This window comes from Crinia signifera, chromosome 6 (assembly GCF_055691185.1).
Source record: "Crinia signifera chromosome 6, ASM5569118v1, whole genome shotgun sequence".
Taxonomy (NCBI): domain Eukaryota; kingdom Metazoa; phylum Chordata; class Amphibia; order Anura; family Myobatrachidae; genus Crinia; species Crinia signifera.
The window spans coordinates 43,689,699-43,715,010 of record NC_139222.1 but is presented as its reverse complement, the minus strand read 5'-3'; the positions used below and the strand labels follow the sequence as shown (position 1 = coordinate 43,715,010).

Sequence of the window (25,312 nt, the reverse complement as noted above, 5' to 3'; positions counted from 1 at the left end):
TATCATTCGGATATCGTTTCTATGTAGGGGGGCTGATGGACGATTATGTTCAGACATAAGCATTTAAAATGTTGATACACAAGGGAGATGCTTCATAAGATTATGCTTCATTGCTTCTTTCTATATACTTTTATTTTTTTTAAAACATTTTTATTGACAGGTTAAAAAAAAAAAAAGTAATAACCATATAAATTTGCAGAATAACAGTCAACTTCCATGTCAATGTGACAAAAACCCAGAGCTTTAATGTCTGTGCTCTGCAACAGGATTATCTGAGGTCATAAATGACCTCCTCCAACGGTGTATAAAACTGGGAATAAAATACCAACGACAACAAATGTAAAACGGAAAACTTCAACATCGCGCTATCCGAGTCCGAGGTGGCACCCTCTAATTCGCCGTGCGAGCTGAATGTCCTTCACGTGCAGCGTGACCCTCCGTGCATGGACACTGCACAGATAAGCGTCTTCGAAAAGCCACACCAGGTAGGCCTCAGCTGCCTAAGAAAGAGAGGTTACACTGAAACCGGAGGTTTACACAGGAAAAGGGACTTCGGGCTTAAGTCAGTATGAATCGCTACTTATTCACAAAGCAGAGTGATTATCGGACTGCGCATTTAGACCGTACACAATGCGCAAGGAAAAATAGTGTCAGAAAACACGTATAGATCGTAAACACAATGCAGCTGGATATTGACCGTCGGTAAGCTGCTGTTTTGGGGTGGAAACCAGACTATTTCTGTATGGGTCCGAAAAACAAATGCAGGTCTGTGACATCAGCACTGGACTCGTTCAGCCTGTGTCAGTCACAGATTAGTCTTTTCCATGTTCCAGAATTTGCGTATACCGCAGGCCTGGCCAACCTGTGGCTCTCCAGATGTTGTCAAACTACAAATCCCATCATGCCTTGCCACAGTTTTGCTATAAGGGAGTGGTAAAACTGTGGCAAGGCATGCTGGGATTTGTAGTTTCACAACATCTGGAGAGCCACAGGTTGGCCCTGTCCTGGCATATAGATTGGGGGGGGGGGGGGGGGGGGGATAGCCATAACCGGGGTGTTTCCTCTTCCTCGATTGTGCGTTTTAGAGAATACTAATTGTATTGCTGTAGGAGGTATCTTGGGTTCTGCAGTGTAAATGATTGCCTCTTTAAAAAAGCTGGAGATTTCTTACCAAATCTCTCACTTTCTGAATCTCTCATCCTATTAAATCTCACCCCTTGTGTCATCGCCATCCCCTGCAAAGATGAGCCATGCCCCATCTGTATGTGCCTATTTGCACACAGACCCAATCCTGGGATGTCACTCACAGCCCCCCCATTGGCTGCAGGATTGCCGACATGCTGCGATGTTTAGAGGGTGAAACTCGGCACCGTTCTGCAAAACATGGGCGCGCCGCTTTAAGTTGGAAGGCATTGCAGATCCCCGTTGTACTCAGGTGTGTGAAGCAGACGGCCAGCCTGCTTACGTTTCAGCTTGTTGGCTGGTGCTTTAAACCATTCCGAATCGCAACCGATGGCTATGATGGAGATCGAGCATTAGCGCTGATTCTAGTGACACGTGATGGGGTATACAGAGCAGAACAAGGCCAGGATATGGGTGAGGTATACATGGCCGCATCAGATCTTAGTACAAGACATAATTCTAAGATTATCCTAAACAGAATGCAGCGAGCGGTTACGCCGCTAAGAAGCCTTACCTCCTGCAATGCCATCAGCGCTTGGCTTTGCCAGCTGAGCGGCACTCCATGGGAATACTCCATGCAGACCTCTCTCACCTAAAACAGAAAAAGCAGACATTACTAGCAGAGCACAGAGGAGGGGGAACTGTTAGATGCAGAACAGGCAACACCATCTCACCAGGCGGTAGAACGGAGCCTTCCTGATCAGCAGCTCCGTTGATTTCTGGTACTTGCGTATTTCCATCAGTGCCCGAGTACCTGGGTGGTACCGCCTCCGTATGGGCGGTGGCACTCTCTGGCTCGTGTCTGGTTTAAATTAGATAGAAGACAAAGAACAGAGTTTAACAGTCTCCCCTTTTTGGACTTCTCTAACCCGTTATCCAATACAATAAATGCAGCGAACATTCTGTGGACAAGCGTTGGACACATTACTGGTCACCACAGCGAGCTCAGTCCCACGCATCTGCTTTAGCTTTCGTTATTTATTCCTTAAAAAAAATAAAAAGAGACGCTTCCTCTTACCCTGAGATGTACCAGCCGAGGCTGCAGACACCCGCTGAGGATTGTTGGACTTCCTGCGGTTAACACTGGCTTCAGACACTTTCTGTTTCATCTTTAGGACTATGGCGCAGCACTCTGCAGAAACAAACAATTTATGGGATAGCTTGATAGCACATTCAAAGCTTATCTTCTAAAAGCAGAGCTGATTGGGGGGGGCAGTTGCATATGCCCTGTGGAAACGGGGGAGCATCTAATGCACAGTCAATATAAAAATTATTAAAAAAAAAAATTATAATTTTTTTTTCCAAAGTACAGATTCAATTTGGAAGACTTTCACGTAGCACACCACCGATTATCTGGCATTCGATGGTCTGGAACCTTAGACTGCGGAAGGGAGTTAGCTTGCGGCAGATTTTCATCATAATAACGATGGAGAAATGATCTGTAGTGTATGGGAAAAGATCTACAATCTGATCTGCGAGCTCAATTAAAACATTCAGTGCAATTACAACTCACAAAATAAATGTAGAAAATCTGCAAACGCAACGGGTGCGAAATAAATAAACAAAACGAGAACGCAGCCAATGGAGAAACAGACGTCCGTTAGCAGCATCCGACAATGGTAACAGAACAGATTGGAATGGATTTGGAACAACAGGAGCGCAACCAATCAGGAGTTTAATAAGTTTGTCATATTTTGGTTCCAGAAGAGAACGTGTGCCTAACACATGTATGAACCTTTCCCCAAAGCACGGCGCTCCCTTACTCGCAGTACTGCTGCTCTCAGCTACCGGTAACACAAACAGGGGACTACGGCCATACCAGCAATGACACATCTCACAAGTAGCGGACGTTCATTGGAATGCAAGCTCACGTTTCCAGGGGAATCTTCTTCTGCGTCACTGATTGGTATTTCTTTCTGGAAGGATTGCTATAATGTGAAGCACGGTCTGATCTGCGTTAAAAAAATAAAACTGCAAAACAGCATCAATTGGTCATACAATCTATAGAAAGCATAATGTACCCCAATGGTGCCTACACACGTTGCAATTCCTGGGCATTTTCTAAGCGATCTCACCAGATTGATCCGCCATAGCGATAGCTCATCGCTATCACCCCGGCGATTAATATACAGCACGCTGGATAAATCTATTCAACCACCAGGGTCCCTGGGGTCTAATTTAAACTAAAAACATAAATTCCAAACGTAACTCACTTCATAGTTCATACTTCATACCAGGATAGGAGAATTCAAATCAGCGAATCCTACAGTATAAATTACTCCAGGGGGGACTAATGCATAGGTACTTATATGTTAGTTGGGCGCCCACTAAGCTATTTGCTTAGTGGGCTATTCTGCGTAGGAAAATCGTATTGCATCGCATGGGCCATTTTAAGGGCCGTGCGATGCGATGCTCCTATGTAATTTATTCACTGCTCTCTTAGCCCCGGGGATCGCATCTACCGCAAAATCGCATGCCATTTTACAGGGTGTGCGATGCCATTAAATGAGCTATACAATAATATCATTGTATGATATACAATGATGTTTTAGGCACCCCACCACTATCCACGCCACCCCGAAGCGTGGCGAGCGGCGGCGGAACGCATCCTCCGACCTTTTCATACCCCCACTATCCACGTCGAGCCCGAATCGTGCCGAGTGGATGCGGAATATATGTAAAGTAATCCGCGTGCGCTCGCCGCGCTTCGGGCTCGGTGACTCGCCACACTATATAAAATCAACTCAACGCCGACGTGGATAGTGGTGGTATGAAAAGGTCGGAGGACACGTTCTGCTGCGCTCGCCACGCTTCGGGGTGGCGTGGAAAGTGGGGGGGTGGGGTGCCTAAAACCTCATTGTATGTCATACAATGCTATTGTATACCTAATGTAATACCTAATGTAATGGCATCGTACACCCTATAAAATCGCATACGATTTTACAGGAGGTGCAATGCGATCCCCCGGGGCTAAGAGAGCAGTGAAAAAATTACATAGAAAAATCGCATTGCATCGCCCTTAAAATGGCCCATGCAATGTGATATTCCTAAGTCACCGTACGTATGCTAATTGGGCGCCCAACTAACATATAAGTACCAATGCATATAATGTTAGCGCTTATATAAATAACATTAATGCAGGTGACTGGGTGAGACATCAGCAGCACTGACTGGCAGGAATAGGTTTTACTGCATTCACACACAATGGGCGGTATTCAATGAGGCTGATTCGCCAGGTTTTTATGGCGATTTTGTGCTGTAAGGCGAATTTCTGACTAAAACGGTGAATCACCCTATTCAATGACCAGATGGCGAATACATTTCAAGGTTTTTTTCGCCATGATTCACCGAGTAGCAATCGCTATATTTTTATGGTGAAGTGGAATGTGAACTTTTAAAATAAAGTGTTTTGTTTTTTACAATTGGTGTTAAAAAATCTGGAATTTTATTCTAAAGAGGGGCATGCTATTTTTATTCATGTGCTGTAAGCACATGAATATATATTTAATAAAAAAAAAAAAAATATATATATATTTTTTTACACAGAGCAGCCAGCAGGGGGCCGGAGCCGAGCCGCTCATTAGATATTCATATATTCACTTCACCCAAACATTACATATTCATGATCGGGTGTAGTGAGTATATGCGGTCCCCTGCTGGCACCCACGGGGGGCAGCCTGTGCTGCCTGGCACCCGGGGAGCCCACCTCCCCCCCCACAAACGTTCTGGGGCAGGCAGGGAGACTTCCATCTCCCTGCCTGCCACCATCCTCAGGCTCCCTGCGGCGTTCGCCGCAGGAGCTCAAATTCGCCGGTCAGGGGCAGCGAGCCCCTGATTCGTTGAATACCGGAGCCGGCGAGGCTCCGGAACGCGGCGACCAGTGGCGAATGTGCAGCGAATCCTAAACAGGATTCGCTGCACATCGCCAAAATCCACATTGAATACCGCCCTTTGTGGTTATGGTAGGACAATCGCCCCATTGCTGTATATACAGAAGCAGGGTTATAGTGACACCTGGAGGCCAAAGGTGGCACTACATTAATAGTGTTTAACCAGTAAATTGAAAAGGAAGAGTTCTATTTAATCTTACACTACTATTTGTTAAGATTTAATGCACAGTATTTATAATAGGCTATTTCACCGTTACAGGTCCAGAGTCTGCATTTACGCTCATGGCTTACATTTTAATGAAAATTAAAAAGCGAAGTGTGTATTTTAATCAGAGGCGGCTCTAGCCTAGTCTGCATGGACCTGGGGAAGGGGAGGGGGTCACAGAGTGTGCCATTCACAAAAATGAAGGATGTCCATGAGTACAACACCCTAGTAATACTTAATGCAGTGGAACTTCTAAGATGTCACTGCCACACTGTCATATTGTGTGTGAGTAAACCCACCCAAGCACAGGGAGAATATACAAACTCCACACAGTTAGGGCCATGGTGGGAATGGAACCCATGATGTCAGTGCTGGGCAGCGGCACTACATGGGATTTTTCAGAGTGCTTTTAATATCCCGATGTTTCGGGGTGTGAAAACCCCGTTTTCATGGTGTACATAAACCGTTTATGTACACCTTGAAAATTGGGTTTTCACACCCCGAAACGTCGGGATATTAAAAGCACTTCGAAAAATCCCATGTAGTGCCGCTGTGTATGCGCCAGTGACTACATGATCCTCCAGAAAGCACCCGGGTAATTGCTTTCACTTCCAATGAGTGCCAGGCTGACTGGATGAACATATATATAGTTAGTGACAAATACCCACAGTGGAGGCTATGCCATTGGGGATGAGAGGTCCCATTACAGTTAATTATAGTAAGTATTAAGTAGGATGATAGGCTCCCACACACTGTGGGGGTTATTCCCGTTCATTCTTTCTGACAAATTCAGCAGCCCCCATTCTTTTCAATGTTTTTTTTTTAAATTGCAAATTACTTTCAACGTCATCTAGTGTTCATTTTAGCACCTTGAGTCTTTCAAAACCCCTGCAGTTCCTCCTCCCTGCCTGGGGTGTCGCATGCACTAAGTATCCAGTCACATTGCAGAGTTATATCCCCTGTATGTATGAGGCGCACGCTCTCACAAGCAGGGCCCTCTCTCCTCATGTGCTCTTCTATCCATTCTCCCGCCAATGGCATTACTTGGGATACCTACACCAGAACGGCGTTTAGTATTCCGGCAGTCATAATAGAAACCCCTACAGCTCGATAGTGGAAATGCCAACAAGGGCTCGGAAGGCACCCTAATCGTCTCCCCTACCCCCAAACCCTCCCTTCTAGTATCCAACCCCCACCCCCTGTACTCTCACTGCTAGTGCCTCCCCCTCAGGACCCTAACTTCTAGTGCCTAACCCCTGCACCCCACCACGTAAGCCTAACCTTATGTCCCCTTCCCCCCCACTAGTACCTAAACCTAACCACCCACTCCCCTTCCTCAGCTGGCCACTAGTTAGCCCCACATTCTTACAGAGGGGGATCCTAATGAATTTGGAGTCCTGGCAATGGTATAGTGAGGGCAGTTGGGATGCTGGCATTGGTATACTGAACACCGGCATCCTGTATTAGTTATATATGGTCTTGAAGCTTTGAATAGTTATGCACTCTGTAATTGGGCGCTGCCAATCCTGTGGTGCCATCTAAATGATAATAAAAAATGTTATATATAAGTTTATACAGCTGCTGTAATGACCGGAAGATTGAATAAGTCAACCCTGGATAGACCTCTAATTAGGGATGGACATCGATGGTCTATATTTAAGACACATCAATGTTTTTCTTCCAATGGTAGTGTTTTTGGATTTAATGGTGCCCTTTCAATGTTTGTCGCCATTAAATTCTAATCATTTGATGGTGTTCCAATGGTGGCTTGTTTTTTCTAATTCCCAATAGTGGTGTCTGTTTCAGGGAAACTTCCTAGGTTCCTTGGTGGCTGTCTGACTCTCTGCTTCAGTCAGGAGCCGGCTTAGTCCCCCGCCCCTCTGTAGGATTGCTGATAGGCAACAGGGCCCACACTGACTCCGAGAACCAGGCCCACACTGACTCCGAGAACCAATCAGAGCACAGACTTCACCCTGCAGCAAGAGCAGTCACTCACTCACAGAACACGCCACAGACACACCATCAGGAGGATTCAGAAGAGACAGTGAGGTCACAGAACTTTATACCAGCTCAGACTTTTGCGCATGCGCTAGTCATATTACTTATTTTCACCATCGAATATTTTTGATGCAATGGTTAGTTACCATCGCATTGAAAGTTTCAATGGTAGAATCCCAGCCATCATTTGATGGGGGGCTTCAGATGTCCATCCCTACCTCTAACTATAATATCATGGTCTGGATGAACTGGAGCTGCAGCCACGCAATCTATACCACCGCTTGGCCTGAGACCTGACCTGAACACTTGGCTACTGCGCCCCATGATCCTCCAACCATCAGTGATGATGGGCTGTAATGAGTGACGGCAGCAGGGTGGAACCTTCTCAGGTCATTATAAAGTTACTATAAAAAGGATATAAAGAACGCACAGTCCACATTGCAGCCTATCAGGGAAGGGGGGCGGTACCATCAGGAATCAGAATGCACAGTCCACATTGCAGCCTATCAGGGAAGGGGGGCGGTACCATCAGGAATCAGAATGCACAGTCCACATTGCAGCCTATCAGGGAAGGGGGCGGTAACATCAGGAATCAGAGCGCACAGTCCACATAGCAGCCTATCAGGGAAGGGGGACGGTAACATTAGGAATCAGAGCGCACAGTCCACAATGCAGCCTATCAGGGAAGGGGGCGGTAACATCAAAGCGCACAGTCCACATAGCAGCCTATCAGGGAAGGGGGACGGTAACATTAGGAATCAGAGCGCACAGTCCACATAGCAGCTTATCAGGGAAGGGGAACGGTAACATCAGGAAACAGAGCGCACAGTCCACATAGCAGCCTATCAGGGAAGGGGGCGGTAACATCAGGAATCGCAGCGCACAGTCCACATAGCAGCCTATCAGGGAAGGGGGGGCGGTAACATCAGGAAACCGAGAGGGACAGCAAGATAAACAGAGATAGGTCTTCAACCAAAAGAATAGAACAATAGGGTATCAGTGTTTATGTGACCGGGAAAAGAGGGGTCATGTGCTTAGCTTTGATGAGAGATGAAGTGAAGATAATAAGGTCTATTTCATGAGCCTTGGTACCAGCCAAACAGATCTTCTCATTTTTCAGCCTGTAACATGACAGGAGCTGACTGGGTGGGACTTTATCTTCCTCCAAAGTACATAGACCCCCATAGGGGGTCATTCAATCGCCCGATAAAGTGCAGTTCTAGTGCAGCGGCATTTAAACCCTAGCAATGCCAGCCCAACTCGCCCCCTCTGCCCAGACAATACTTCCCCGTTTTACCCCAAAACGCCTCCTATCCTATGGGGTAGCAAATACTTGGGCGAGATCCCACTGCAGTTCAGCCGGGGCAAATCAGTTCTGCATCAACTGACTTCCCCCCAAAGAGCAGAAGTGCCACTGGCGCAGGGATTGGGGTGAATGACTGACACACTCTCCGCACTGTGCTGCAGTATACGTGTGTGCTACATTATAAGGGATGGTCCTCGACTTTCCATATTCCCAAAACATTGACGGTTGGGACCTAGTGCTCGATGTTTTGGGCATCTATAGTGGAGGGTTGAATAGTTTTATACCATCGATGGATGGCTTGCGATGGTAAGGTTGGGGGGTGCGTGCGCACTGGGTGCACAGCATTCAGCAGCATTGCTGCGAGCGGGCCGCCCTGCCGGGAGGTGCGCACATGCGCAGAAGAACCTTAAACTGGATGGATAGTTAAAACGTTTCTTCTGCACCTGCGCGCACATCCTGGCCAGTCCCGTTGCTCTGCGCATGGGCGGCAAATCAATACCATCGATGGTGGGTGGTAGAATGTTTTATAACCATCAATGGTACGTGCTTTAAAAGCCAATGATGGCAACCATCTATGAGGGATGTGCCGATGTCCAGCCCTAATTATAATCGGTTTACCCAGGTGCCCCCCTATCCAAATAAGAGGCAGCGATGTGATATACATTACACACCCCTTAATGAGCAGAGATGCAACAACCTTTCAGCAACAGACTTAGGAAAGCGCCCACAGCAACTGAAGGAAAATCGATCATGCGCCGATGTATCGATTCCCTCATATATTAATTACCTTATTTGACCTCAGTGTGAAGACCCCTTAGAGCTCCGTGAGAGTGTAACCTTATATGGTATGACCAGTAACGAGGACCACAGACACAAGGTTAACTCTGATTTAATAGTGACGAAACAACATATTTATACACAACATACGGCGCTGGTTCAATTACATGATTGGTTAATATTTGGTGCAGAGGTAGGGAAATAACAGCGTCTATGTGGGGTGGCTTATACGTCGCCTTGTGTAGTATTCGTTAGTTATGAAAAAGCACGGGATGTACAGTTTCTAAGGAAAGAAACAAAGTATATGATAGCAAGCGAGTACTGGAAACAAGCCAGAACATAACTACCTTGAAATATGCAGGAACAAACACAGAGAAACAAGATGGCTGATTAACCCTTCAATCCCCTCTTAGAATCAATGTCCTTTTTAGACAATTTGATTCTTGTAGATGGCATCTTGTTTGGTACGGTGAATTTTGACATATTCACCATAATCTTCTGGTGAGGGAGGGCTTTTGGCGAGATCAGTGTACATAGCAGGTGTTACATTATCCAGGTACTTGGAACCAATCTTCTTGCATATGGGAAAGACACAATATCCTACTATCATAAGTACAATAATTACAATGAGGATAAATATGCCTATTTGTGTTAGTGCGTGTTTCCAATCGTTTAACCACCCAAACCAGCTACTCCAGGGGTCCGTGACACCTGAGTTCTTCTTGAGTTCGATGGATAAATTTTCTAGATGTTTAATAGCTAGGGTAGTTTTCCCATTAGGACCTGTGTTGTCTGGGATATAAGTACAGCATCCATCAACCTTACCTATGTATACACAGGTTCCTCCTTTCTCGGCAAGCATCATATCTAAAGCCATGCGATTCTGAAATGTCATTTGTGATGTAGCTTCCAACTGTTCAGCAATACCTTTCAAAGCGTCCCTAGTATCATTAACGAAGCGCTGTTGATTATAATATATGTAATTTATCCAGTTCACATTTTTATTGATGGTTACCTGGGGAAACAGGGACTCGAAGCCAGCAGCGACCTCATCACGAGCCTTAAATTCTTTAGGAACTCCCCGGGGAACACCAATAGTGTCTATGTATATGTGTGGATCGAAGCTTTCCTTTGGAGCTTCTCTTTTGTTTCTGGAGTTTGTGTTAGGTTTATCTGTGGGAGGAGGCTCAGGCAAATCGGCTGGGAGAATGTGTATGGGCATAATGATCTTTGCCAGGGCACACTCTCCTTTCCAAGGATTATCCAGCTTTGTCCTGAGTCTCATGTCTCCACAAATAAAATAAATGTCTCCTAATGATTTTTTCATGGTGGGTACACTGATATGTCTTCGTTCAGCACAATACCCATCAGGAAACAATTTCAGATCTACAGTGTTTTGTGCAGTGCTGTTTGAGTAATAACATGTATAATTACCAGGATAAATGGTTATGGTACTACCAGGATTGGTATTCTTTACCATTATGGGATATTCTTTCTTCCATTGTTCACATTTAGTTTCTTCTACAATAGTATCAGTATACAGGCTAAAGAAACATTTATCTTGGTCTGAAGGTATGTGTATGGGCACCGTACCCAAGTGGGGTCTGGATTTTCCACACACATAACAATCAGTTTGATTAACTTTACGTGCATTATATTTCATCCATTCTAGCCAATAATTTACGTCAGATAATCCAGTTTCTATGGATATAGTGTCTTCGTAAGTGGGGTTGTTAATGGCTAACATTTCATTAAAAGTAGTGACATGTGGTTTAAAGAATGATGATGGTGTTTTAGGTTTTACAGTGGTTTTGAGGGCGGTGTATTCTGGGTTATCATACATGTCCTTTAAATGGAATCTTCCCCTTGGGCCCCCGCTTTCTCCTGATTGATGTTTACCCATGACATACAGTCCGGCATCGCCGGGGGCCGGGTTTTCTATGTTAATGATAAATTGGCTATTGCAAGTGCCCTTTTTTCGTAGGGACATACGGGTTAGTAAGGATCGACCATGGGACCATTTCTGGAGGCCAACATCGGGGCGATATCCCCAGTTTTGGCTGCTCTCAAAGACAGTGGTATCTGCTCTAGTGTTCCACCCAACAGTCCCCCATGAGTTGCAGGAATCTCCCCAGTAAGTGCTGGTGACACAGATATACACGTGACTTACTGCGTGTGGTGCGTGGTGGACATTACACAGCCATGGCAATGGTGGTTCTCCTCGGTTGCCGCCTTGATTATTTGAACAAAGTACAATATCACAATAAGAAAATATAAAAGTAGCGACAGTTGTACTAGAAGAATTATACCAGAAGGTAAAACGTCCATCATTCTGAGTAATATTAACTTCAGCAAAGCAGTTATAAAGAACAAGCCCGAGTATAGTCGCTAGGGCTAAGGTGGGGGGAATCATGTCCTGTGTCGTTGTCCTCGGCTTCAGAATGTTGTATTTCTGATTCCTCGTCACTTCCAACCGGCAGTTCTTCTCCAGGTTGGAGGTCAGAGCCACTGACTCCCGTTAGTACCCCGTCCTGTTGGAGGTCAGGGCTGTCTGCCCCCGTTATCACCTCTCTCGTCCCGTCTGTGTAATTCTCTGGATCAGCGTCGGGATCGGTGTCGATCTGCGGTGGGAGTGGAATTTTCTTCACTCTGGATGCATGGATCCACGTTGGTCCTTCGTCTGTGAGGACAGCCGTCCTGGTGACTGCGACCACTTCTGTCTCTGGACCGTAGGTGAAGTCTCCTGGATGCTTATTTCTGGGTAGGATCTTTACAACGACCTTGTCTCCAACCCTAAATGGGTGAGTGGGTATCTGTGGATGAGAAGGATTCTTAAAGATAACATTTTGTTCAACTTCATTAAGTTTCTGTATTAGGGATCTGACGTACTCTTCTCTTATTATTTCTAAGTCTCCTTCTGTGGTAACTAAAGGTTTCCTTGCCCAGGGAGTGGGGAAAGGTCTGCCCATTAGCACTTCGAAGGGGGAGTAACCTAGAGTCTTTTGTGGCGTCATTCTAATTTCAGCCAGTATGATAGGAAGGACTGTCTTCCATTTGCTGAAGGTGCCGCCTGTTGCTTTTCTCAATTTATCCTTTAAAGTCCTATTCATTCGTTCCACGATACCTGAGCTCTGGGGATGATAGGTGTGAGGTTAGCAGGCTGACCGTAAGACTGTAATTATGATATTTTATTATTTGTAGTGAAAAATGTACACTTTAGTCAGTCTGTACCCTGTAGTCCTATGTATGTCTGTATTTCCCAGGACTTTATTCATGTAAGCATTATACCATTGAGACCATTTGCCCGTGGTTACGTCACTGCCTCCAGGTAATGTTCTTAGTAAACTGTGATGGTATCATGAATAAGGGATTTGTGACTATGAAGTTAATTATGGCAGTCTTCCCAAATGCGTATTACTTAAATATTGTAACTGTGTATGTGGAGACAAATGGTCCGGCTAGAAGCGACCAAATGCTTAGATTAGAATCTGTTCAGTTTGTGTATAGTTTTTGGTTCAGGGATCAAAGGACCTCTTTATAGGCTGTTTAGTAACAGAGACAACAGGTAGTGGCAGAGACATACACTTCCCCCCCAAATAACAAGAAGCTAAAGGCTGGATAACACCAGGGTCACTCTCCAGAGAAGAGATCTGTTTACATGAAGGTGTGAAATCCCTCACATACACAAGCTTCAAAGCCAGATGAAGAGAGTGAGTTAATCAGCCCCTGGACAGGTAATAGGAGACCCTGTTACATTCATGCAACTGCACCCAGCATAGGAAGGGTTAAGAATTCCTGAGGGAGGGGGAGAGGGGTGCCTTTGGGATGTAAGTTGGGGTTTTGCAGGAGAGAGGGGAGAGATGTGAATGAGAGCTGAAGGAGAAGAGAGGAGGAAGGAGGTTAGTCGCAGTCTTAAGGTTCAGAGGTATGCTCTACCTGTGTCTTGTGGAACGCCTCATCCTCGCTTCTGTGGAGTTGCCAGTGTTTTGTGGACTTATACAGTTTTCTGCTATCACAGCTGTGTGGACAAGTGATAGTTTGCCCTGTGGAACTGATCTGGGACTGTGACTATACAAGGACTGTCTGTTTGGGCCTGCTACCTGAATATCTTTCTACTCTGCAATTTACCTTTGCCACTGTTTATTGTCTATTTGTGCGTGCTGTGGAAAATAAACCATATTTTGGTTTCATCTGCTCGGTGTCTGAGTGATTGAGGAACTCGTACCCTCACATTTGGCGGCAGCGACAGTGGGATCATTCAGACACCAACCTTCGAGCACAGAAAGCACAGAGAACAGAGGATCAGACCATATGTAAGGAAACGGAAAATGCAATAAGGTGATGTTCAGCAAGTGAGCAGGTGTCATTCCTGTGGAAAGGGAAAATGTTTCCAAGGAAAGAAAATCGATGCCTCAAGACCCCTGTAGCAGAGGAGCTCAGGGATGGAGGTTCTTCAGTGTATCGGCAGGCTGGGAAGCCGGATCTGTTATTTATTGTCAGGAAAATGCATTATATCTGGAAGTACTGGGAAGACGCTCAGCAGATGGTCAGCGGGTGGAGAGTATCCAGCATACAGGACAAGTTGTGTTACCTGGGGGATGCATTTCTGCACTGTAAAGGTGAGGCCACCTCTTGGAATCTGTTGGGAGAGCCAGAGTTTGTAGAATTTACAGAGGAAGTGATTGCTACAGTTACCCAGATGCTACAAAGAGGACAATATTCTGAGGCTGAAGGACAAGTCCAGAATACATTGATGCCCCAGATAGAACCAGAGGAAAGGTCTAGAAGGGGGCTACTGCAATCTGGGCAGACAACCGAGGGGTCTGCCACAGAATTAAGTGTTACTGCAAGAGAAGGGTCGTTGTCAGGGGGGCCCCTAACTGCCCTTGAAGAAATGAGTATGGAGGAGCTGATAGCAGAAGGTCAGCTGCGAGGTATACCCATCCGATCCTGCACTCGCGGGGAAATCCTTCAGCAGATCCTTCACGATCAGGGAGATCCTACAAATGCATTTGCTGATTATCGAGCTTGGATCCTCCATTTCGGTGCACAGTTGAGTGTGTGGGAACAATTGCAGTGTCTGGAGGAGTGCTTCGTGGTGGCAGAGGAAGAGGCGATTGATCGGGGGCTCCTGGATACCCCAGCATGGCAAGATCAGTGTCGCAAGGGGCGTGATGAAAGGCACCGCCTGCAACAGCTTCTCCCACAGCCTAGGGGAGAAGCTGCTCAGTGTTCTATACAGGGGAAGGTTATCCCCAAAATGAAGGAAGTGAGGCCTCTGCGCCAGGCACCCCGGGAGGAGCTGCACTACTGCTTCCCTTTTGCTGAGGTGGGAGGTGCAGAATTATTAACCTTCTGCCAGGGGATTTATGAGGACTGCGTCCAGGAGGAGATCACCGTGGTTAGAGGAGTATCCGACAACATCCAGGCCACCAGCACACCAGTCACAGATGACGTCGTGTTTCGGTCTGCCCAGCATACTCAGCTGGGGAAGGAGGCTATCGCGGAGAAGGAGGTGTGCGCAGAAGTAGCTGCAGGTGAGCATCTGGCTTTTAAGGGGACAGAGCTGACACAGCCTGTCCTGCAGCCACCAACGGAATTGTTTGTGATGGAGGGTCCCTCCTCAGCCCTGGACATTGAGACCAAATGCTGGACTGAAATTTGCCATGCCCCTAGTTTGGGTTTGGGGGAGGAAGGACATGACGGGGTGGTGGAAGTGCCAGGGCCAGAGCCCCTATATTGGCCTGCTGTTTGGCCCCTGTTCCGTGGGCAAGAGGGGGAGGTGGAAAGTGGTCCCCGCCCCATTGTGCCCGAGGCAAAAGTATTAGTAGGTTACAATGTTGCAGAGGGGGGGTACCCAGAATCCGAAGAAGAGGAATCGCTACATCCCTTGTTAGTTCCAATGTATGACTTAGACTGTAATCATGCCCTTGCTGGTTCGGCAAACCAGCCGCCTTTTACAAGATGGGTTTGGTATGATGTCACCCTGTGGGACTCCGGTGGTACATCCAAACCCCAGATTCTCGGCTCTGCATCCCGCTATTCCAGGTTGTTATTGGTTCCTGAGCAACTGGGCACAGTGACTAAAGATGTAGGGGGAGGAGTGTGAGGTTAGCAGGCTGACCGTAAGACTGTAATTATGATATTTTATTATTTGTAGTGAAAAATGTACACTTTAGTCAGTCTGTACCCTGTAGTCCTATGTATGTCTGTATTTCCCAGGACTTTATTCATGTAAGCATTATACCATTGAGACCATTTGCCCGTGGTTACGTCACTGCCTCCAGGTAATGTTCTTAGTAAACTGTGATGGTATCATGAATAAGGGATTTGTGACTATGAAGTTAATTATGGCAGTCTTCCCAAATGCGTATTACTTAAATATTGTAACTGTGTATGTGGAGACAAATGGTCCGGCTAGAAGCGACCAAATGCTTAGATTAGAATCTGTTCAGTTTGTGTATAGTTTTTGGTTCAGGGATCAAAGGACCTCTTTATAGGCTGTTTAGTAACAGAGACAACAGGTAGTGGCAGAGACATACACTTCCCCCCCAAATAACAAGAAGCTCAAGGCTGGATAACACCAGGGTCACTCTCCAGAGAAGAGATCTGTTTACATGAAGGTGTGAAATCCCTCACATACACAAGCTTCAAAGCCAGATGAAGAGAGTGAGTTAATCAGCCCCTGGACAGGTAATAGGAGACCCTGTTACATTCATGCAACTGCACCCAGCATAGGAAGGGTTAAGAATTCCTGAGGGAGGGGGAGAGGGGTGCCTTTGGGATGTAAGTTGGGGTTTTGCAGGAGAGAGGGGAGAGATGTGAATGAGAGCTGAAGGAGAAGAGAGGAGGAAGGAGGTTAGTCGCAGTCTTAAGGTTCAGAGGTATGCTCTACCTGTGTCTTGTGGAACGCCTCATCCTCGCTTCTGTGGAGTTGCCAGTGTTTTGTGGACTTATACAGTTTTCTGCTATCACAGCTGTGTGGACAAGTGATAGTTTGCCCTGTGGAACTGATCTGGGACTGTGACTATACAAGGACTGTCTGTTTGGGCCTGCTACCTGAATATCTTTCTACTCTGCAATTTACCTTTGCCACTGTTTATTGTCTATTTGTGCGTGCTGTGGAAAATAAACCATATTTTGGTTTCATCTGCTCGGTGTCTGAGTGATTGAGGAACTCGTACCCTCACAATAGGGAATGTGAAATTTCCATTCTATTTGCAGTGCTTTGACTAGTTCTGCTGTGACTTTGGCTGTGAAGGCTGAACCTTTATCGCTATTGATTTGGAGCGGACATCCCCATCGCGGAATGATTTCTCGCGTGAGTATGCGGGCTACGGTTTTTGCGTCTTCTGACTTTGTGGGATAAGCCTCAGGCCATCGTGAGAACATGTCGACAATGACGAGGGCGTATTCCTGTTTGCCTGCATTGTTAATGTGTGTAAAGTCTATTTGCAGGTGAGTGAATGGAGTGGTTGGGTATTCTAGGTGCTGGTGTCTTGCTTTGTCTGGGTTATTTGGGTTGTTTCTGAGACATATTATACACCTACTGATGTATTGTTTAATGAGATCTTTTGCATTTGTGATATAAAAATCGTTTGAGAGGAGTAGGGTGGTTGTGACTATACTATGGTGTCCTATTCCATGGTAATGTGCTATAAACAGTGAAGCACTGGTTTGGGGTATACATGGTTTCCCCTCTTTGCAGATTAATCCAGTCCGTGGATTCTTCTGCAAAATTGGATATGTCCAGTCTGAAAGATCAGAGTTAGAGGCAGCCGCCTGTAATTCTGTGAGTAAATAGGTATCATCTAGTGATGGTGGTGAGATAACAGCAAGAATGAGGTTGTAAGTTTCTGTAGTGGCAGCTCGTTTAGCAGCGGCGTCAGCTAAGGCGTTGCCTCTGCTGATGTCATCTTTTCCTCCAGTGTGAGCTTTGCAGTGGAGAATGGCGAGCTGTGATGGCAGGGTGATTGCGTGTAATAGGTCAGTGATGAGTTGGGCATGGGATATGCCTTTTCCATCTGCGCCTGTGAATCCTCGGCGTTGCCAGATCATACCATGATCATGGACAACACCGTAGGCGTATTTGGAGTCTGTGTAGATTGTTACAGGTTTGCCTGAATATAGGTGACATGCTCTAGCGAGTGCAATGAGTTCTGCAGCCTGTGCTGACTGTAAGGAAACTGCTTTTGCCTCTAGAGTGATATCAGGAAGTTTGACTACTGCGTATCCTGCTTGGTACGTGTTGTCATTTGGTCGACTGCAAGAGCCGTCGACAAAGATCATGTCAGCATGCGGGACAGGTATAGTGTACATGTCTGTTCTGGGTGAAGTCTCTGAGTCAATAGTCAATGCACAGTCGTGTTGGGGAGGTGCCTCGTCGTCAGGGCCTCTTAGCCCTAAAAGGGCATTGAGTACGGGGACCGGTCCTTCAGAGTTTGTTGCATATTTAATGGTGAGAGAAGGGTTACTAAGTAGGAGTACTTCATAACCGCTGAGTCTTTGGGCAGACATGTGTTGTGTGTGTAGACCTTTGAGGATGGAGAGGACATTATGTGTGGTATGTAACACAGTGGGATGTCCTAATGTAAGTGATGTGGACATCTCAACAACCATTGCACAGGCAGCCAGTGCTCGAAGACAAGCTGGCATTCCCTGCACAGTGACAGGCATTACCTTTGAGAAGAATGCGACTGGGCGCATTTTGCCTCCATGAAGTTGGGTTAGCACGCCCGCCATAGTTGTACATGTGTCCCTTGCAAACAAGTGAAATGATAACATATAGTCCGGGAGACCAAGCGCGGGACTCTGTACTAACATTTCTTTCAACTTTGCAAATGCAGAAAACATTACATTAGACCATTCTATAACCTTGGGTTTGTCTTTGAGTGTACATTGTCTTAAGATGTTATCATAGTAGGAACAATCAGAAATCCACTGTCTGCAGTAACTTACCATACCCAAGAAAGACAGCATATCCTTCTGGGTAGTTGGGGTGACCAGGCCCAATACAGACTGTATGCGTTGTGGACTGATTTTCCTTTCTCCCTCAGAGAGTACAAAACCCAGGTAATTGACATTTGTTTTACACCATTGCAATTTTGCTCTTGACACCTTGTGTCCACATTCTGCTAACCAGTTTAACAATGAAATTCCATCTAACCGGCTGGCCTCCTCGGTGACACTACAGAGAAGCAGATCATCTGCATACTGTAGCAGGACAGAACTATGGGGGGGGTGCCATGGAGCCAATGTGGCTTGGAGGACTATGCTATAGACCACGGGAGAGTCAATATAGCCTTGGGGTAAACGACACCAGGTTAATTGTTTACCCTCAAATGAAAAGGCAAATAGTAATTGGGTCTCTGTGTCTATAGGAATGCTAAAAAATGCATTTTTCAAGTCAGTTACACTAAAGTGGGTTGCGTTTGCAGGGATTGCTGAGATGAGTGAGTTTACATCTGGTACTATAGGTGCAATAGGGACAATGAGGTCATTTACTTTTCTCAAGTCCTGTATGAATCTGACAGCACCATCAGCCTTGAAAACGGGGTTGATGGGTGTCGAGTAAGGTGAGATGACGTATCGGAGTATGCCTTGTTCAAGAAATTCTTGTATCATGGGTCTAAGACCTTCTATTTTCTCAGATGAGAGTGGGTATTGTCTAGAGAACACTGGCTGTGTGTCTGGTTTGAGTTTGGCTTTGTAGGGTGTGCATGGTACGAAACCAGTGTCATAAGGGCCAGTGGCCCAAATTCTATCATCAATTTGATCAAGTGAGTTGTCCAGAGTATTTTGTAGTGACACAAAGTGTGGGGAGGTGACTTGGAGCCCACTCCCTTGTGGAGAGGGTGAGATGGAGATGTGGAATTTACTAAACAAGTCACGGCCTAGTAAGTTAACAGGACATTCTGGGATGATCCTGAATTGGTGTATACCTAAATGTTTTCCCTTGTCAGAGCGTATGATAACTGGGTCAGTCAGGTAAGTGTCTGTGGGTATCCCGTTGATTCCCATTGAAGGAGTAGTCTTTTGCAGTTCACCATCATAGTTAAGAGAGCACAAAACGCTGGTGGTGGCCCCGCTGTCCACTAGAAAAGACAGTCTTTTATCATCTACATATAATGTGATGAGGGGCGAATCTTCCCAATGAGTAGTGAACTGTGCAAAAGATGGGATACCCTCCTCCGGGCCCCGTCAGTGGGTAGGGTCGGACCAGTCTACTCTGAATCGTACATGTTCTTGAATCGGTGTGGAACCCGGTCGGGACAGTCCTTGTTGGTGTCTTTGTGTGTAAGGTTGTTGTGGTTTCTGGGGAGGGAATGGACAGTCCCTAGCCCAGTGTGTATTTTGGCCACAGTTAAAACAAGTTGTTTGTTTTGCTATTGTGCCAGTGTTATTATCTCTGTTGTAAGGAGGGGCCCGATGATGTTGGTGTGGTGGGCCTTGTGATGGTCTGAAGGGTTTCCTTTGACCATATTGGGGTGCCCTACTCTGTCTATTTGGTGGGCCCCTGTTGTCTTGTTGATAACTGTGTGTTGTGACAATTGTCTTTTTCATGTCAAAACATCCAGCTGCCTCCTTTTCATACAAATGGGTCTCAAATTCCTGGAGGGTGTCTGAAGTCCAGGAAGAGACACTTTGTTTAACTGGCGTGGAAATGGAGGGGTGTAGGTTATTGATAAAGGTGGAAATGAGTAAAGGGAATATTTCAAGAAATAGTCCCGTTTCCTCAGTCCAGCATCTTTTAAATCTCTTCCAAAATTCAGTGACTGTAGGTTTCTATTTACATGAAACTGCAATAGGCAGCGATGTTCAGTGTTAGGGAGAGAGAGGCCAATACTGCAGCTTCCCCCTCAAACCCCCCTCTTCCAGCAAAGACACAGAAGCCTAGCAGGAATCCGCCGTACACCCTGAGAGCTCAACAGAAAATAGATCTTTCAAAGCTGAACTGGTGTACGGTGATTTCATTCCACATGTCAGTTATCTCCTGTGCTTTGTTAAGGGGATAGTCTGCAGCTGTTTACTATATTGCAGGGATCGGGGTATTAATACTGGGGACTTGATTCCAGTCCCATCTATTATATTGTCCACCTCATGGATTAACAAGGTAATAATTTGTGGGCAACATACTCCTTACATATTTCACTAGGTAATGGGGGTGGATAGACTGTTTTATTCTTACTATTATTTCCACCCATGTCGGGGTATGATTGTGTATCAATATTTCTGACTATGAATGGGAGCGTGGAAAGTTCTTAATACTCAGACCAGGGGCTCCGTCTCAGTCAGGCAGGTCGGGACCTATGGCAGCAGACTGTGAGGGTTGGTCTTTATCTGAATATTATATGAACTATATTTCCTCTAGATACATCCCATTAAATATAAAAGTACAAAATGTTAGTGAAACAACAGACCGTCTACGTGACGGTGGACAGAGTCTTGTTGTTATGTGAATACTGTATATGAAGCCTCACGTTGCGTTACCCTTAAGAGTGAGGGAGCATAAAGTCCGCAAGTCTGTTGGCATACAGTAATCAATGAGACTATTGAAAGGGGTTATTGTGCGTCAACTTACCAACCGCACTGGTTTACAAAGAAATACAGATATCACAAGTGTGTATACTTACCAATCACACAAGGATATTGAAACAAGAAAAACTTATACTTCAAACTAAACATAGTAAGGAAATTTGGCCAATGAAATAATGGGTGTTCAAAATGAGGTTCTATTTGAATAAAGACCCCTGGTCTTCTTCGTACTCCAAGTACGGTGTCTGATCCCAGATCAGTTGTGTACACAAAACAAAGATAGAAGATTATAACTTCTATAAACTGACATCCAATATCCCCCGGGGATAGAGTCACAGGTTCAGGAGTGAGTCTGTCCGTAACCTCACAGCGGATTCTGGGTAGACTTTTATAGTCTCATGACATCCGTGTAGGAATGGACCTCGCATCCCGCGGCAGAGCCCCCACCTGAAGGAGAATCGATCATGCGCCGATGTATCGATTCCCTCATATATTAATTACCTTATTTGACCTCAGTGTGAAGACCCCTTAGAGCTCCGTGAGAGTGTAACCTTATATGGTATGACCAGTAACGAGGACCACAGACACAAGGTTAACTCTGATTTAATAGTGACGAAACAACATATTTATACACAACATACGGCGCTGGTTCAATTACATGATTGGTTAATATTTGGTGCAGAGGTAGGGAAATAACAGCGTCTATGTGGGGTGGCTTATACGTCGCCTTGTGTAGTATTCGTTAGTTATGAAAAAGCACGGGATGTACAGTTTCTAAGGAAAGAAACAAAGTATATGATAGCAAGCGAGTACTGGAAACAAGCCAGAACATAACTACCTTGAAATATGCAGGAACAAACACAGAGAAACAAGATGGCTGATTAACCCTTCAGCAACCAACCAATCCTCTTCTGGCTAGCATTTACGAATTGCATTCTATAAAATGAGGTAGACGCTGATTGGTTGCTACAGGCAACGGCCCCACCCTTTTAATACCCAGAGACAGCATGGAGTCCCTGCAGCATGGAGTCCCTGAGTCATACACGCAATGTCCCTATAACTGCGGCGTTATGCCGGAACCCGCTGCCTGTGCTCACCCACCACAGCAGTGAGTGACCCGCCGATAACGGTGATGCAGCAGCAGCAGCCCCACCCTCCAGCCCCACTCACTACGTACCTGGCGCCGCTGACTTCCGCGCTGCTCCCTTTTAATATAAACATCCGCCCACAACACGCTCTGCCCGAGCTGTCGCCGTACCACTTCCCCCCGACCCGCAGCCGATGCTTTTGCATGCCGGCTCAGCTGACAGAACGGAAGCGATATGACAGCCGGGCAGAGAGTGGTGGGCTGCCCAGCTGTCTTCTGAGCAGGTCCACGGCTATTTGAAATATCGCCAGCCAATAGGAGCTTGCGGCCCGGCAGCCAATCAGGAGCGGCTCCTATTGGCGGTGACCAGGCGCTATATTTCAAATAACCATGGACCTGATCAGAAGACATCCCAGCTCATGAAATGTCCGGCTTGTGAATCACGAGCCAATCGGACCTGCCTGCACGTCATTTTAAATAGCTGCGCCGTGGAGTCGCAGACGTATGGACCTGCTCTAAGAGAGACATCCGGGTTTCCACTGCTCTGCCCGGCTGTCGCCTTTACCACACAGTGGCGCAATGTATTTAACCCCTGGCACTGTTCATGTTACCCCTGGCACTGTGCATGTTTCCCCTGGAACTGTGCATGCGACCCATGGTACAGTGCATGAAACCCTGGCATTGAGCAAGAAACCCCTGGCAACAAGCAAGAAACCCCTGGCAACAAGCAAGAAACCCCTGGCACTGAGCATGTAACCCCTGGCATCGTGCAAGAAAACTCTAGCAATGAGCATGTAACCCCTGGCATCGTGCCAGAAAACCCTAGCAATGAGCATGTAGGTAAGTGGCACTTATGTGGCATAATATGTAAGAGGCACTACCGTGTGTGACATATTGTGCAATGGGCATTACTATGTGTGGCATACTGTGTAATGGGCATTACGGTATGCATAATCCCCTTGTACAAAGCCATGCCCTCAATTTTTGCGGCGCGTCTTTGGTGCACACTATCCTGTTTTTTGGGGTATTGGGTTGTTTTGCACTGTGGGGCATAATATGCATTTAAGGGTGGCATTATGTGGCCCACATTATTCTTTTCACAGGTATGTGAGATAGGGCATAAATTTAGAGATTGCAGGGGGTGACAAACACGGTGGGGAAGTGTGTTCCACCACATCACCAGGACCACTTTAAGCACTGGTGTGGGGCATAATGTGAAGTGTTCAATACCATGAGGGACATAATGGTGGAAATTTACTAAGTCTAATACACCTAAAAAATTTGTATAGAAAAATACGAGTTTTTAGGAGTATACGTATTTTCAGGATTTACTATCCTGAAAATACGTAAATTTGTATTCGTATTTATGGTACATTCATATTTGTATTTACAAATACGAATGTATACGCCATCGGAAAATACGAATAGGAATCACCATTGAAATGAATGGTGATTCCTAATTTACTAATTACATAAAAATACGTCCGCTAATTAGCGTTAAACGGCCGCTAATTGCCGACCAAATACGCCAGGAAAATACACTTCATTTTCCTGCCGTATTTGGCAGAAACCTGCATGGATCAGTCCCGTGAGCCCTGTGAGTATAATTTGCTTCCACAGGTCTCCCCTTGGAAGAGCATTGGAAACCCGGATGTCTCTCTTAGAGCAGGTCCATCCGTCTGCAACTCCACGGCGCAGCTATTTAAAATGACGTGCCGGCAGCTCCGATTGGCTCGTGATTCATGAACCGGGCATGTCACGATGTCAGGATGTCTTCTGATCAGGTCCATGGTTATTTGAAATATAGCGCCTGGTCACCAGCCAATAGGAGCTGCTCCTGAATGGCTGCCGGGCCGCGATCTCCTATTGGCTGGCGATATTTCAAATAGCCGTGGACCTGCTCAGAAGACAGCCGGGCAGCACACCACTCTCTGCCCAGCTGTCATATCGCTTCTGTTCTGTCAGGTGAGCTGGCATGCAAAAGCATCGGCTGCGGGTCGGGGGGAAGTGCTATATATTTCTTACAGGTACGCCGTACCACACTGTACCCCATTACTTGCACCACTGATTTATATTAAAGTATATAAAGTTTAAACTGATTATACACTAATGTATGGTAATTTGACCAGACCTGTTTAACCCTTGCAAACTACATTCAACCAAATCTGTTGCCCATGCCAACTTTACTGCCTATTTTCATGCCACAAAGCCTGTAGGTCAAAGAAAATTGTTGGTATGTGATATGTACGTGACCCCCCTCTGTGGGTTTCAAATGTCATACTGTTTGACCAACGCTGTTTAACCCTTGCAGGACACCAGCTACTTATTCAAAATTATGAAATCTTGGACCCATGCCCACTTTAGTGCCCTATTTCTGCCCAAATCCTTGTTGGTCAAAATAAATTGCAAGTGGGTCATATGTACCTGACCCCCCTGTGTGGCTTTCTGGTGTAAAATGTGTGGTCCAAGACTCATTAACCCCTGTGAAAGTGATTGTCCCGAATAAGAAGCTGGAGTTCGAATAAGAAGTGAATAAGAAGCTGGCCGAATAAGAAGCCAACTTCAGCCTCGTGTTATAGGGGGTTATTCTAGTTCACTCTTTCTGACAAATTCCTTCTTAGATGGACAAAACCATGTGCACTGCAGGGGGGCAGATGTAAAATGTGCAGAGAGAATTTGATTTGGGTTAGTTATTTTGTTTCTGTGCAGGGTAAATACTGGCTGCTTTATTTTTACACTGCAATATAGATCTCACTTTGAAGTAAAACCCCACCCAAATCTAATTCTCTCTGCACATTTTACATCTGCCCCCCTGCAGTGCACATGGTTTTGTCCATCTAAGAAGGATTTTGTCAGAAAGAGTGAACTAGAATAACCCCCATAGTGTGGATTGCAATGATGTGTAATCGTTTGCTATAGGAAATGGCCATTCATACATAATACTAATAAATTATCCAGAATGCAGATGCAAGCTTTACTACTGTACAGTAGGTTCTCAAAATATCATTGTACTGTCTGTATAAGATGTTCCCTGCATAAGTAATTTATCCTACAAAGCACAGCACATGTGATACATATATATATATATACATATATATATATATATATACATATATATATATATATATATATATATATGGTGGTAGGGGGGGGGGATCTGGACTTGCTTACCAAATAATTCTGCTTGGGCAGGCTATCCCCTATAGTACAGCAACTTTTCTCCAGAACTAATCAGCCTATAGAAGAATTATCATTATGTGCTGTGCCTGCCCTGCCAGACACAGCAATGGCCGCTCTCTCTGATTGTGTTGCCTTATGGGAGTGATAGAGGA

The 25,312-nt window shown here is 45.8% G+C and overlaps 1 protein-coding gene across 4 annotated transcripts; it reads right to left on the bottom strand.

The window, feature by feature from the left end:
• LOC146007599 (histone H3-like centromeric protein A) lies at positions 1–25,312 on the bottom strand. 4 transcript variants are annotated; one of them, XM_083146077.1, is made up of 6 exons: positions 25,152–25,304; positions 3,036–3,110; positions 2,201–2,314; positions 1,857–1,984; positions 1,697–1,774; positions 1–500 (listed from the first exon to the last, which is right to left on the bottom strand). In XM_083146077.1, the coding sequence occupies exons 3-6, from the start codon at positions 2,289–2,291 to the stop codon at positions 366–368; spliced, it is 432 nt and encodes a 143-aa protein (XP_083002203.1). In that variant the 5' UTR covers positions 2,292–2,314; positions 3,036–3,110; positions 25,152–25,304; the 3' UTR covers positions 1–365. The 4 variants fall into 4 exon arrangements, with proteins under 4 accessions (XP_083002203.1, XP_083002204.1, XP_083002201.1 ...); XM_083146078.1 differs by having other exon boundaries at positions 3,054–3,110; XM_083146075.1 differs by having other exon boundaries at positions 3,036–3,098.